At 48.0% G+C, this 12,505-nt stretch overlaps 1 protein-coding gene across 1 annotated transcript in view; it reads left to right on the top strand.

The window, feature by feature from the left end:
* The window catches only part of LOC308256194 (O-acyltransferase like protein-like), a gene marked incomplete at its 5' end in the record, with an annotated part of 45,210 nt that extends 36,774 nt beyond the window's left edge, over positions 1–8,436 (top strand). Inside the window, 6 exons of the mRNA XM_080684261.1 lie at positions 1,599–1,678; positions 3,478–3,591; positions 5,312–5,444; positions 5,961–6,147; positions 7,460–7,602; positions 7,897–8,436. Of these exons, the coding sequence (XP_080540387.1) occupies positions 1,599–1,678; positions 3,478–3,591; positions 5,312–5,444; positions 5,961–6,147; positions 7,460–7,602; positions 7,897–8,031 (792 nt within the window). The 3' untranslated portion in view covers positions 8,032–8,436. The remainder of the gene's footprint in view (positions 1–1,598; positions 1,679–3,477; positions 3,592–5,311; positions 5,445–5,960; positions 6,148–7,459; positions 7,603–7,896) is intronic.
* Positions 8,437–12,505: the final 4,069 nt, after the last annotated feature.

Raw genomic sequence — 12,505 nt, 5'->3', positions numbered from 1 at the left:
GCTGCAAAGGGCGGATGGGCACAAAGGCGGTGTCTTGTGTCCCATGGTTCAGTGAACTTCCTGAAGGCCACCTTGAGGTGTCCGGTCCCCTTCCTCCTGCTCTATTCTCGGGAGTGAGTACTGATGATGCTGTAGGGAGGTGGGCTGTGGGCAGGGAGGCCAGTCTCCCGTGATGGAGGGTGGTGACTGCACCGGCCTTGGCAGGGCAGTCGCTGGGGGATGTAGGGGGAGGAAGAAGGGTAGTGGGCACCAAGGGGCCAGCCATCGAGGTGCACGTCCACAATGCAGGTGACCCTGCCCCATCCCAGTTCCTGTCCAGCCCATGATGCCCCAGGGGGAAAGGACAGTTTCTTCACCTCCACACAGAGAGCCTGTAACGGATGGAGCAGTACACCATGCCCTCACCATCATGCATTCCATTCCATTTCAAGCCAGATCTGACCGAGCAACAACATTTGTATGTGTTGCTTTTGGCTTCCTTAAAGCCCTAATTCGCCCACGATGACCTGGGAGCAGATGCAAGTAAGGTGGCTGTGATGAAATCGTCAAATCGTGCCACTGATGTGGCATGTGCCTTGGAAGTGCAGCTGAAGAGAGAGTCCCTCGCATGGGGCTAATCACACACACAAACACTTTCCAATTAGAAGCTGCCCTCGGTATGCACGTGCCCAGCAGCTTCCACAGGGCACGTATCACCACCCAACTGCCTTCAGGTGGGCCCAGGTCTGTGCCAGGGCCCATGGAGGACAGAGAGCCGGGGCTGTTTTCCTAGATGCAGACTGGCTTGGGCCGTGTGTGGGAATCAGTGACAAAGACACTGGCCAGTCCTCTCAGAGGTGAAACACACCCTAGGTCTTGGAAGCAGAGGTGTGAGGGCCTTGCAAACTCCCCCACCAGGAACTTGTCTCCAGCTGGGACAGGAAAGCTGTCGCTTCTGTTGGGTAAATCTGATCTCCCTTGGACGGAGGGGGTGGGAGGGAGACCAAGGTGCCCTTAATCGCTGAAGTGCTGGAGAAGATGCCCCAGGAATGCCCTGACATTGAAGAAGAAGCACAGGTAGCTGCCTCATTTCACACAGACAGGTTAGTGATGAAAGATATGGAAAGATGTGGCTTTGGCCAGACGATCTCATGTCAGTCATGCGTGGGAACCCTGGGTTTCCCACATAACTCGTCTGGAGCCAGGCCTCCGTTCTACAAGGACACATTCTCTCCTCCCAGAGTGGGGGAGGGCAGGGGGGCGAGGCACGGGAGAGAGAACAGCGGTGAGCTTGACTCCAACTGCATCACAATAATTATTCCTTGCCTCTGTGTAACGATACAGTTTTGTTCCCACAGTTGTCCTAGGAGATTCGCTATTATTGTTTTCTTTTTTAAACAATAGAGAAAACTGAATTTCCATTTTGTAAACTGGAACCTACCATACAGGTTTGTCACAAAGATGAGATGAGGTATGAGAAGTGCCTGTAACCCACTATTCCTCTCTCTTCCATGGAAATCCCCTCCTGCCTACTGAACTCCTCTCCTGGTCCAGGGAGGAGGGCGGTGGGAGGCAGACCTGGTAAATGGCGAGAGAAGTAACCTTTGCTCTCTTTCCAGTGCAACGGCTGGACGTGGTACCTTGCCAATGACTTCCATTTCCATCTCACAACGCCGGTCATCGTCTTCGTCCATGGAAAGTGAGTCATTGGGACATGTTTCCTCCCCGTGTGCCCTTTCCCACAAAATTCCAGGAGAGTGCTCCAGGTCTGGGGAGAGCAGCTTTTAAAATTTGGGATAAGAACTTCTCAGATGAGTTTGCAGCATGAAATCCAGCACTGTTTACCTTCTCCTACCGTCTCCCCCAGTCTTTGTCCTACGCACAGCAGCCCGTGTTTGTGCAGAGCTATGGGCAATGTGTGTGTAACATCTCGTGCTCAGCGTTTTCCATGTAACTGTTCATATAAACATTTCCACATGTTGGCATGACCCGCATACTTGTCAGTGTTAGGAAGAAATGCCAGTTTGAAGGTTAGGGCATCCAGATTGTTTCCAATTCTTCATGACTGTGGATGACAATGAGTGCCTTGGAGCACACTACTCTTTCTCTTAGTTATTTCCTTGGGGACATACACTGAGTGGCCAGATTATTTTTGATCTCTGAACGCATAATAATCTGGACACTCAGTGTGTGTGGGTGTATTACAGGCCCAGTGCATGAATTCGTGCATGGGTGGGGTCCGGCCAGCCTGGCCAGGGCGAGGGGACATGGGCAGTTGGCCGGCCAGCCTGCTGGTCGAACTCCTGGTCGAGGGGACAATTGGCATATTAGCCTTTTATTATAGGATATACACTGAGTGGCCAGATTATTATGCATTCAGGGATCATAATAATCAGGCCACTCAGTGTATATGCAAATTGGATTACTATGTCAAAGGGTAGGGACAATTTTGTAACATACTAGGAGATGACTCTCCAGAAAAAGTGAAGTAATTTACAGCGCCCCAAGCAATCCATCCATGTACCTGCTTCTCCATGTGGGTGATTTATCACCTGAATTTTTGTTAGTTTTAGAAAAGCTCTAAACTAGGGCTTCAGTCATTCACGGAGAAACTGATGGTGTGTGCACTATCCATGCCACATTTTAAAAGATGTATTCTTCTCTTTTGTTAAATTTAAGGACATTGGGCCCTAGCCGGTTTGGCTCAATGGATAGAGCATCAGCCTGTAGACTGAAGGGTCCCAGGTTCAATTGCAGTCAAGGGCACGTACCTAGGTTGCAGGCTCCCAGCCCTGGTTGGGGGCATGCAGGAGGCAACCGATCGATGCGTCTCTCTCACACATTGATTTGAGAGACACATTTGGGTTAACCCTCCAAGGTCCCATGGCTAGTAAGTGGCATGGGTGTGAGCTGAATCTAGGACCTTACACACTAAGCTATTTTGCCTCCCTAATGAAGCATGTCTAGCAATTCTTCCTTATAACCACCCTGTGTATTACACAGGATAAACTGGTGTTTCTTTCTGTCTCTTCTCCTCCCTTCCTCTCTCTCTAAAAATTAACGGAAAAAATAACCTCGGGTGAAGATTAAAAAAAAAATTAAGGACATTGGAGAAAACATTAGGATGAAGAGAGGGGAACACAATTGCCCTGGACCTGATTCCTCCCTCAAGAAGACGTGAATTCACTGTCCATATTTTGGTGTTTATCCTTCCGATCTTTTTCTGCACAGCTTCTTATGCATGAAAGGATTCTGCACATACACTTTAGTATCTTCCTTTTAATGGTTTCATGACACAAGCGTTTCCCTAGGTTATTTTATTTTTTAAGTAAATATACCTCTCGCCCCCCTGAGTCCCCCTCAGCCACAGTTGCCCCACGCCAGCCTCTCTCAGAGGCAGGCCTCGCCTTTGCCAAGGTTGCAGGTCTTTCCTGTCCACAGATTCTGCGGCGAAGGAAACTGAAGAGCACTCTTGTCAATGTCCCCTCTTCTCTGCAGAAGTAAACATGTCCTTGTCCTCCTCGGGGCCGCGCTGTTCTTGGCATCTTTCACTGCCACTGCTTTGCTCACACTGGCTCATGACCTCCCCGTGGCAGCTCCGTCAGAAGCAAGGTAACCGTTCCCGGCCTGCCCGGCTCTGCGCCTTGCCTGGTCTGGGCACGGCCAGGACCTCCCAGGGAGGACTGGGGGACGAATGCCAGGCTGTTTGCACTGTGCCCAGCGGCGTGTGGAAAAACCGGGTGGGGCATGTCCAGCCCGGATGGGAAAGTTGATGGCACTTTAGTTTCCAATCTTCTGAACCTTTCAACTTGCCCAGGGGTCCTCTGGCCGCTCAAGTGCTTCTTGGAGGAAAGGAGCGCCCCCACGTGGCTGACTTGTGTTTCTCCTCCAGTGGCCAACTGCTGCTGGGGGGACTCTGTTGTTGGAGAGTCTGAAACTTGAGGAAGTTGGGGTTACCCCTTCAAGGTCACACGGCTAGTACGTGGCATAGGTGTGAGCTGAACCTGGGACCTTACACACGAGACTATATTGCTTCCCTAATGAAGTATGTCTTTTTGACCACCCTGTGTATTACACAGGATAAACTGGTGCAATTACCCGCTGATCTATTCTCAGTGCAGCAGTCAGTGATGCAAATGAAAATCAGATCCTGTCAGTCATCTACTCAGGTTCCCTCAATCACCATCCATTGCTCTCAAAACAGAATCCCTGTCTGACCTCACCCATCATTCCCCTATTTGCCGATGCTGGACCAGCCACTGACCTCCTTACATCCACACACCAACCATGCTCCCTCCTCAAGGCCTTTGCACTTGCTGCTCCCTGACACTGGAATGCTTTTCCTTTAGAGTCTAGATCTTGGCAGGGCTTGCTCCTTCACTTCCTGCAGGTGTTTGCGTAAATGTCACCTTCTCAGAGCAGCGTTCGCTGGCCACCTGATGTAAAATAGCCCAGAACCATCCCTGGCACATAAGTGCCCAATATGAATTTGTGAGGGGGATGAATGACTACCCTGTAGGCCTTTAATTTTTTTCCCCCTATATTGATTTTTAGAGAGAGAGGAAGGGAGAAGTATAGAAAGATAGAAACATCTATAAGACAGAAACATCATCAATCGGCTGCCTCCTACATGACCCCTACTAGGGAATGAGCCTGCAACTTGGGCATGTACCCTGACCAGGAATTGAACCTGTGATCTCTTGGTTCCTGTGTCAACACTCAACTGCTGAGCCACACTGGCTAGAACACCCTAGGTCTTTTAACCAGGGGAGCATCATGCCCTTCCGTCATGTCACTGTCCTCTGTGGGCGTGGCCAGGTGACAGAGAGGAGGCTGCCCCCTCTCCCCCAGTGGTTCTCAGCTCTGAATGCACATGAGAGTCCCCTGGGGCCTTTTAATTCCCACTGATGCTCCCAGAAAGGGCCATCTCAGACCAGTGGAATCACTGGGGTGTGGCCCAGGCAATCGAATTCTGTACGAACTCCCAGGAAGGGATTCACTTCTTTCAGAAGAGGTTCACTTCTGAGAACCATGTTTTTCGAGTCATCCTGACATACCAGCCACCAGAAACAACTACTGAAAATGAAGGCCACTGTCATATTTCCTTGGGATCCAGGGAGGAGGGGCCCAAGGCAATTTGGAATCTTTGCAAGCCAGCTGTGGCCCACAGCAGGATCATGAGGTCCCTGTGTGGGTCGTTACTTAGGAAATGAACAAAGGTACTCCAAATTTCACTTTGGGTTGGTTGATGGACTCAATAAGCATCTGAGAGACTCCCCTTTTTAGGTCCAGATCAAACTTAGCCTTTTGTCTTATTTCCTTTGTTATTCAGTGAAAATGCGACTGCGCTGTATTTTTTGGAGTACTACACTAAGCCCTATTGCCGATTTGGGCCATTCCTTGTGGGCGTCTTTCTGAGCATTTTCATGCACCAAAACCACCAGGCAAACATTCTCAAAACCAAGGTGAGCTTCTTTTTCTCAGTTAACTTTCCTTTAAACATGACCTGAGAGCCGTTGCAAGTGACAAAAACAGCACAGGTCCTGTGTCCCCTTGACTCAGGTTCCCCCACTATAGCCCATCGTCACAACCAAGAAACTGACATGGGTACATGCACGGGCCTTCCATCCCTGGCGTCCTGTGCACTCATTTATGTGTGGGTGACAGGGCTGTGCAGTTGTAGCACGTGTGTAAGTTTGTGTGACCACCACCACAGTCAAGGCACAGGACTTCTCTGTCACCACAAAGACCTGCCTTGTGCCACTTCTCCATGGCCACCCCCCCTCCCCTACCCCACCCCAACCCTAACCCTCACAACCACTAATCTGAACCTTCCATTTAGTCAAATGTGGGTACTGATTGAGGTTTATAAATAGACACCTAACGTGACAGTAATAGTACAAAAAGAGGAAGTTCGTGTAGAGAAGTAAACGCGCCGTGGCCCCAACGGACTGTGAGCGGCATCGTTCTCTGCCCCATAGGTGCAGGCTCTGCTCGGGTGGATTTGCTCCCTGTCCACGCTGTTCGCCGTGGTTGCTGTGGCGTACGCAGTGGACGACACCTCTGCCACCCCTTCAGTGGCTGCTGCTGTCTACCAGGCCGTGCACCGGAGCCTGTGGGCGGCAGCCGTGGGCTGGGTAGTGTTCGCATGTCACGAAGGCTATGGAGGTATGATGTTCGTGCGCTCACACTGGCCCTTTAAAGGTGACAAATGTGAAAACAGTGTGCCCAGAAAGGCTTTGGTTTGCTGGTGAATGAGTCTGAAACCTCCACTCGTCTGCATCCTTGGGGAAAACCCCACATATTCTGTTTGAGATTTTACACCGGCTTATGTACAAATGCAGGTTCTGGGAGGAAAATGTGCCGCCTCTCCAATGAAGCTGGTTTAGAAGTTGGAAGCGAGCAGGCAGGGTCATGAGAAAAGCAAACCCAGTGCAGGGCACATGAGTTCCGGGGGCACCCGCCTGGGCCTCGGTTTACTCATCTGGGAGAAGAGACGGAACAGCCACCCAGGTCTCCGGCCCTTTGATGACCTGGGAGACTGCTCCTGCTGAGCCAGGCCTCACCTCACAGGAAATCAAGCAAAAAGGGGGCTTAAGTGGAAAGAAAGGACTTGTCCAGATTAGAAGTCTGTGCAAGCCACCGATGTTCCTTCCCTTTCTCTCTACTTGGCACATGGTAGGAACTGGGTGCTGAGGTGTCAGCAAATGACAAGACTAGCAGGTGAATGTGGGGGGATGGGTTAGATAAATGTTTAGAAAATGTGTGTCCATGTAATGACCTTTGGAAAAGTATATCTAGAAAAGAATGTTTGAAGAAGAGTTTAATTCAGACGCTCAGGACGAGAAGGGATCTCAGTGGCTCGAGCCACCTTTTCCATCGTCTTCAGTCATTGCCAATCTGACCGTGTTGGTCCTGCTCCGTTCAAGGTCTGATTCTGTTGAGTCGCCCATGTTAAGCCTTCAGTTAAAACCTTCCAGTGGTGCCCTGTCACCGACAGCAGTGGCCCTCAATCTCGAATGGTAGATGGACCCATTCTAAATGAATAAGAATTCTTTGGGACCCAAGTTATGGAATATTTGTCCTGAAAGGGACCCTGAAGTTGATCAAATGCAAGCTGCTCAATAATAGATGAAGAATCTGAGGCTGGCATGTCCACCGCCTGGTCCCAAGGCCCCGCAGCTCGTGTGGCTGCACCTGGAACCAGGCCCAGGCCAGTGAAAGGACTCCGCCCCTTGTTATACATGCGGATGTTCTGTGCTCAGGGGTCAAATCCACAGTAAGGAAGTAAACTGACTGTGAACTCAGTATCAGCATTTCTTATATTTTCATCTTCCTACAAGAGGGAATTGGGTGGTTTGTTTGAAGGTGCATCCTCTTAAAAAATGATAATGAATGAAGACCTTCTTAGAAGGAGTCCACAGACTTAGGTGCAGCACCTGAGGGAGCGGCGATGACTCTCAAAGCCTGTTCCCTGCAGGTCTGATAAACCAGCTGCTTTCCTGTGGTATGTGGAGCTTCCTGGCCAGCATCAGTTACACCTGCTACTTGGTGCATCCTATCGTCATCATCCTCTACAACGGCCTCCAGGAGACGCTCATTCACTACACGGACACCAACATGGTGAGTCTTTGCTCCCAGCTCTGCAGCACAGCTGTTCTCTCCGGGGCAACAAAGCCACCCTATTGGCTTTGTTAGGAGCCTGTTGTTGTGGCTGGGAGCCTATTGTTCTTTGTTTTGTTTGAGGGAGGGCTTCTGCACAAGATAATATCTTTGCTTTATTTATTTTATTTTTCAATATTCAGGGCTGTTTGTCTACAGATTCATTTCACACAGCGGGATAGTACACTTTAAGATCCAAACACAAGAGAACACTTAGAGTAAGAGTGTGCCCACTGTGCCCCTCTTTCTCTCCAGCTCTATCTTTTCTCTGGACACTGTTTGCTGACCTTCATCGCTGGGCTGGCCCTGACACTCTTCATTGAGAAACCATGTCAGGAACTGAAGCTGTGCCTCCTGGGATCGATGCCTGAAGGGCCAGGAATGGCCTAGTAAAATCCCAAAGACTGGAAGGCCCTTTTTTGGTGGTGAAGGACAAAAGCAGGGGCGGCCTCGTTTATGTAACAAATGCGTGAGTTTCTGAAAAGGGGTGTGAAGCTGATTTTGTGAATATTTATAGTATAAAATTCCCTGTATTTAATCTATAAAAGAGTTCTAAGTATTTAGTATATAAAAGAGTTCTATGATAATCTGTTTAGTAGCATAATAATTACCCTTTGATGCATTTTTTAGCAAAAAAATATTCTGGATATTTATGGTCTCATCCTGTATTTATTTTCTATATTAGTGATCACAGAAAAACAAAAAATATAATGAATAGGGTGTAATTTGGGTTAAAATGCTAACTTCCTTTATTAAAATCACACTGTATCTTTCCTCATCGTAGTAGTTTCTGTGTTAGTCTCAAACCTTTGTAGACTCATAACTTTTTTCTTGGACCCTCAGGATGGTGTGACTCACTAGCGAGCACAATTCATGGGTATGTTGTTACAAGTCTTTCAAACGTTATCTTTTCTATAACATGGTCTCTGTGACGGGTTAACTTGTATCTCCCCCCAAAAGATGTGAAATTCTAATCCCCCTAGTATAATAGGATGTGGCCTTATTTGGAGATAAGGTCTTTACAGCGGTGATCAAATTAAATGAGGCCGTGGGTGGGGCTGGCCCTAATCCAATATGACTTCCGAAAAGGGACATCTGGCCCCGGAGATAGAAACGCGCAGAGGGGAGACGGGGTAAAGGGAGAAGATGGCCATCTTCAAGCCAAGGAACCCCAAGGATGGCCGCCAAACAAGCTAGATGACTCCAGGAAGGCTTCTGCCCGGAGCCCTCCAGGAGAGCATGGGCCTGCGTCCCCCTGGCTTAGGACTTCTAGCCTTCCAGAATAGTGAGGCGACACCTTTCTGTTGTTTGAAACGATTCCTAGCAAACTGACATCATCCTCCAACAAAAACTCCCAACAGAGCCCTGGCTGGTTTGGCTCAGTGGATAGAGTGTCGGCCTGTGGACTGAAGGGTCCCTGGTTCGATTCCGGGCAAGGGCACATGCCCAGGTTGCGGGTTCGGTCCCCAGTTGGGGGCGTGCAGGAGGCAGCCAATCCATGGTTCTCTCTCATCATAGATGTTTCTGTCTTTCTCTCCCTTCCTCTCTGAAATCAATTTTTAAAAAATATATATATATTTTAAAAAAAACCTCCCAAACGGAGACCTAGAGACGGGGAGAGACTTGTGAGGCCAGATGGAGAACCTGGAGGTCCAGGTTTCCTCCTGAGCATGTAATTTCACGTTCACCACCCTTATCTACATGTCTAACGATGCTTATAACAACACTCTCTTTGTGTCCTTAATAATCGAAAAATTTAATAAAAATCGTAAGGCTACAGGGAGCTTATTAACTCATATTGCTTGCTGCCCCCCCTCCTCCTCTCCCTCGGTGTATGTTCTCTGCCCTCAAGTGGCTATTTAAGGAGGACCACTGAGGGGCGAGGGGTTGCAAACCTCAAATCCTTGGACAGCGCAATGGATAGCTGACCATGTCCTTTCCCAGCCAGCCTCGGGGAACAAGCCACATCTCCCTGAGGCCTGGTCTCTTCTGCGGGCAGAATTGGACCTGAAGGAGGAGACAAGCCGCACCCTGGCGAGTTCAGTCTGTAATAAAACGCACCAAGGTGGGTTCTGGGGAAACTCCGAAGTTTATCGAGTTCCTTGGGAGCCCCCTGGTGGCTGATTCGACACATGAACACTCTGACTTAATTAGACCTCAGAGGAGATAGTGAATAGTGAGGACGGGAGGCATTTACCAGAGAACACAGCAATCCAGAAGGTCCCCAGCGGGAAACGACTCGCCTGCCAACCTTGCTGGGCACGCAAACTGCCAAGTGCTTCCAGTTATGAGGCTAGAAACCCGGGGCCCTTGGAAATCGCTTCGCAATTACTAACATAGCCTTTGGGAGTCCTTTTTTATAAGGAAAAAAAAATACCCTCCTCACTATTGCAATTTCATAAAACAAAGCTGGGATAGAGAAGTTCAATTCTGTTCTAGATTTTGTTTCAAAACATTATTCAACACAGAAGTTGAGGATTTATAGCCTTTGTGGACCTTACTAACTTGGATTCTGAAACAAACTAAAAAAGCATGTAACGTGAGACAGGGGGACATTTGAACACTGCCTGGTGTTTGATGATATTAAAGACTTACTCATTTTTAATGTGATAATGGTATTGTGGTTGTTTTGTGTGTGTGTTGTTGTTGTTGTTGTTTTTTTCAAGAAAAGCTCTTATCTGTTAGATGCATACTGAAGTATTTATGGACAAAATGACATAAAAATCTGGTACCTCAAAATAACATTGGCAGGAAGTGGGACAGAGGAAACAAGATTGGTGATGTAGTTATAATTTGTTAATGGGACCTCATTATACTATTTTCTCCATTTTTGTATGTGCTTGAAGTTTGTCTAATATAAAGTCAAACAAAGGCAGCAGGATCAGTATAGAGTAAAGCATCAATTGATGGGCACCTTCTCTAATTCTTCCTAAATCCTGAAATCCACATTCCATCTCCAGCCTGTGGGTACAAATAGGTCCCATCAACAGTATGGGATCCCTCCTGCACACAGATAGGAAGGAACTCCACCTCCTTCAATTCCTTCCAGTGATTCGGGGGAGTCCAGGGATGTCTCACTTGTCTTGTGGACCTGGGCTCTGTCATTTCCTTTAGCATGGAGCTGGCTCTCCTCACCCACACCTGCTCTGCCATCAGGGCTGCTGAGCGCTACTGGCAGGGGCCAGTGTCTCCTGCTCACGCCAACGTCCCCACGCCATTCTCCCAAGCACACCGCCTTCTTCCGTGACTTCTCCAGGCAGGATGTGGTCTGGGCTGGATTGGTGCTCTGGCTACAGTGTCCACTCAGAGCACAGATGGTCTCCACAAATGCCACAGTGGAGAGGTCCCCTCTGGCCACACTTATGACACCGGTGCTTTCTCATTCAGGCTCAGGGTGCTTGTCATGGTCTTACAGAAACTGCTCTGGCAGGTTTTCCATCTAACATCGGCCTGTCTTTCTCAGATTCACTAAGACAGTGGTCGGCAAACTCATTAGTCAACAGAGCCAAATATCAACAGTACAACAATTGAAATTTCTTTTGAGAGCCAAATTTTTTAAACTTAAACTTCTTCTAACGCCACTTCTTCAAAATGGACTCACTTAGGCCGTGGTATTTTGTGGAAGAGCCACACTCAAGGGGCCAAAAAGCCGCATGTGGCTCGCGAGCCGCAGTTTGCCGACCACTGCACTAAGAGATGGAGGATGGGCCTTGACTGAGAGTGAAAAAGAAAAACAAAACTTTTCACTATACACAATGAACATCCCAATGGGTGCAGAGAGAGGGTAGCATGTAAAGAACCCAGATGTAGAGTTCTTTGTTAGAAAATAAGAGAAGCAAGGAGGAAGAAAGGGAAGGTGTGTCAGCTTAGGCACGTGAAATGAGGGATGGAAAAGGTTTCTCTTCTATGTATTATGTTTTAATCGGAATCAGAATTGGAACAGGCAGGGACTTTAAGGAAATCTATTCAATGACTTTTTTGGTGTTATTTTGCTGATTTTTAAAATGTTATTTATAAATTACAGTTTGCATTCAATATCATTTTGTATTTGCTTCAATGACATCATTTTACAGTGAGGCAGCTGAGGCTCTAAAAGGTCGCTACCTACCCAAGTTCACACACCAGCCATCATGGAGCCAGGACCAGACCTGTTCTTCCTGCTCAGCAATACGAGTAGGATGGAGGCGCAAAATAAAATACATGTACTACACACATACGTGTATAGGTATATGTATGCATATATATATTCATGCATAAATATATATTCATACACATAAACCCATTCTCTTTCTTACTTCCCAAATTTTCTCTTTAACAAAGTATAGAAAAATCAATATTATTTATCTTGATCATTTCTCTTACCTCTTCTGTGCACAGAACATTGATAAAGCAACAGTCATGAAAGCAATGGTTGTGCCCAGCCAGCTTGGTTCAATGGTTGAGCATCGACCTACGAACTAGAGGTCAGGGTTCAATTCCTAGTCAAGGCACATGCCCAGATTGTGGGCTCCATCCCCAGTAGGGGCTGTGCAGGAGGCAGCCAATAAGTGATTCTCATCATTGATGTTTCTATCTCTCTCTCCCTCTCCCTTCCTCTCTGAAATCAATAAAATATATATATTTAAAAAGCAATGGTTGTAATCCTTTGGAAACATCTAAGTGTGGCAAACCTGCAGCACCTTTCCCCCTTTGGTGGGAGCAGTCCGTTCCTGGGCTCTGTTCCCTTTGATTTGAAGAAATAGATGTGCAGACTCCAGAACACGTTAGCGGCATGTGTTCAGGTGACCACAAGAGGGCAGCACTTAGAGATCAGTGCAGGGCCCCAATGCCTTGTTGAAACTCACCTCAAGCTTGGAAAACTGTG

The sequence above is a fragment of the Plecotus auritus genome (genome assembly GCF_963455305.1).
Source record: "Plecotus auritus genome assembly, chromosome: 8".
Lineage (NCBI taxonomy): Eukaryota > Metazoa > Chordata > Mammalia > Chiroptera > Vespertilionidae > Plecotus > Plecotus auritus.
The sequence above is the reverse complement of the archived record's forward strand: the minus strand, read 5'-3'. Positions and strand labels throughout refer to the sequence as shown.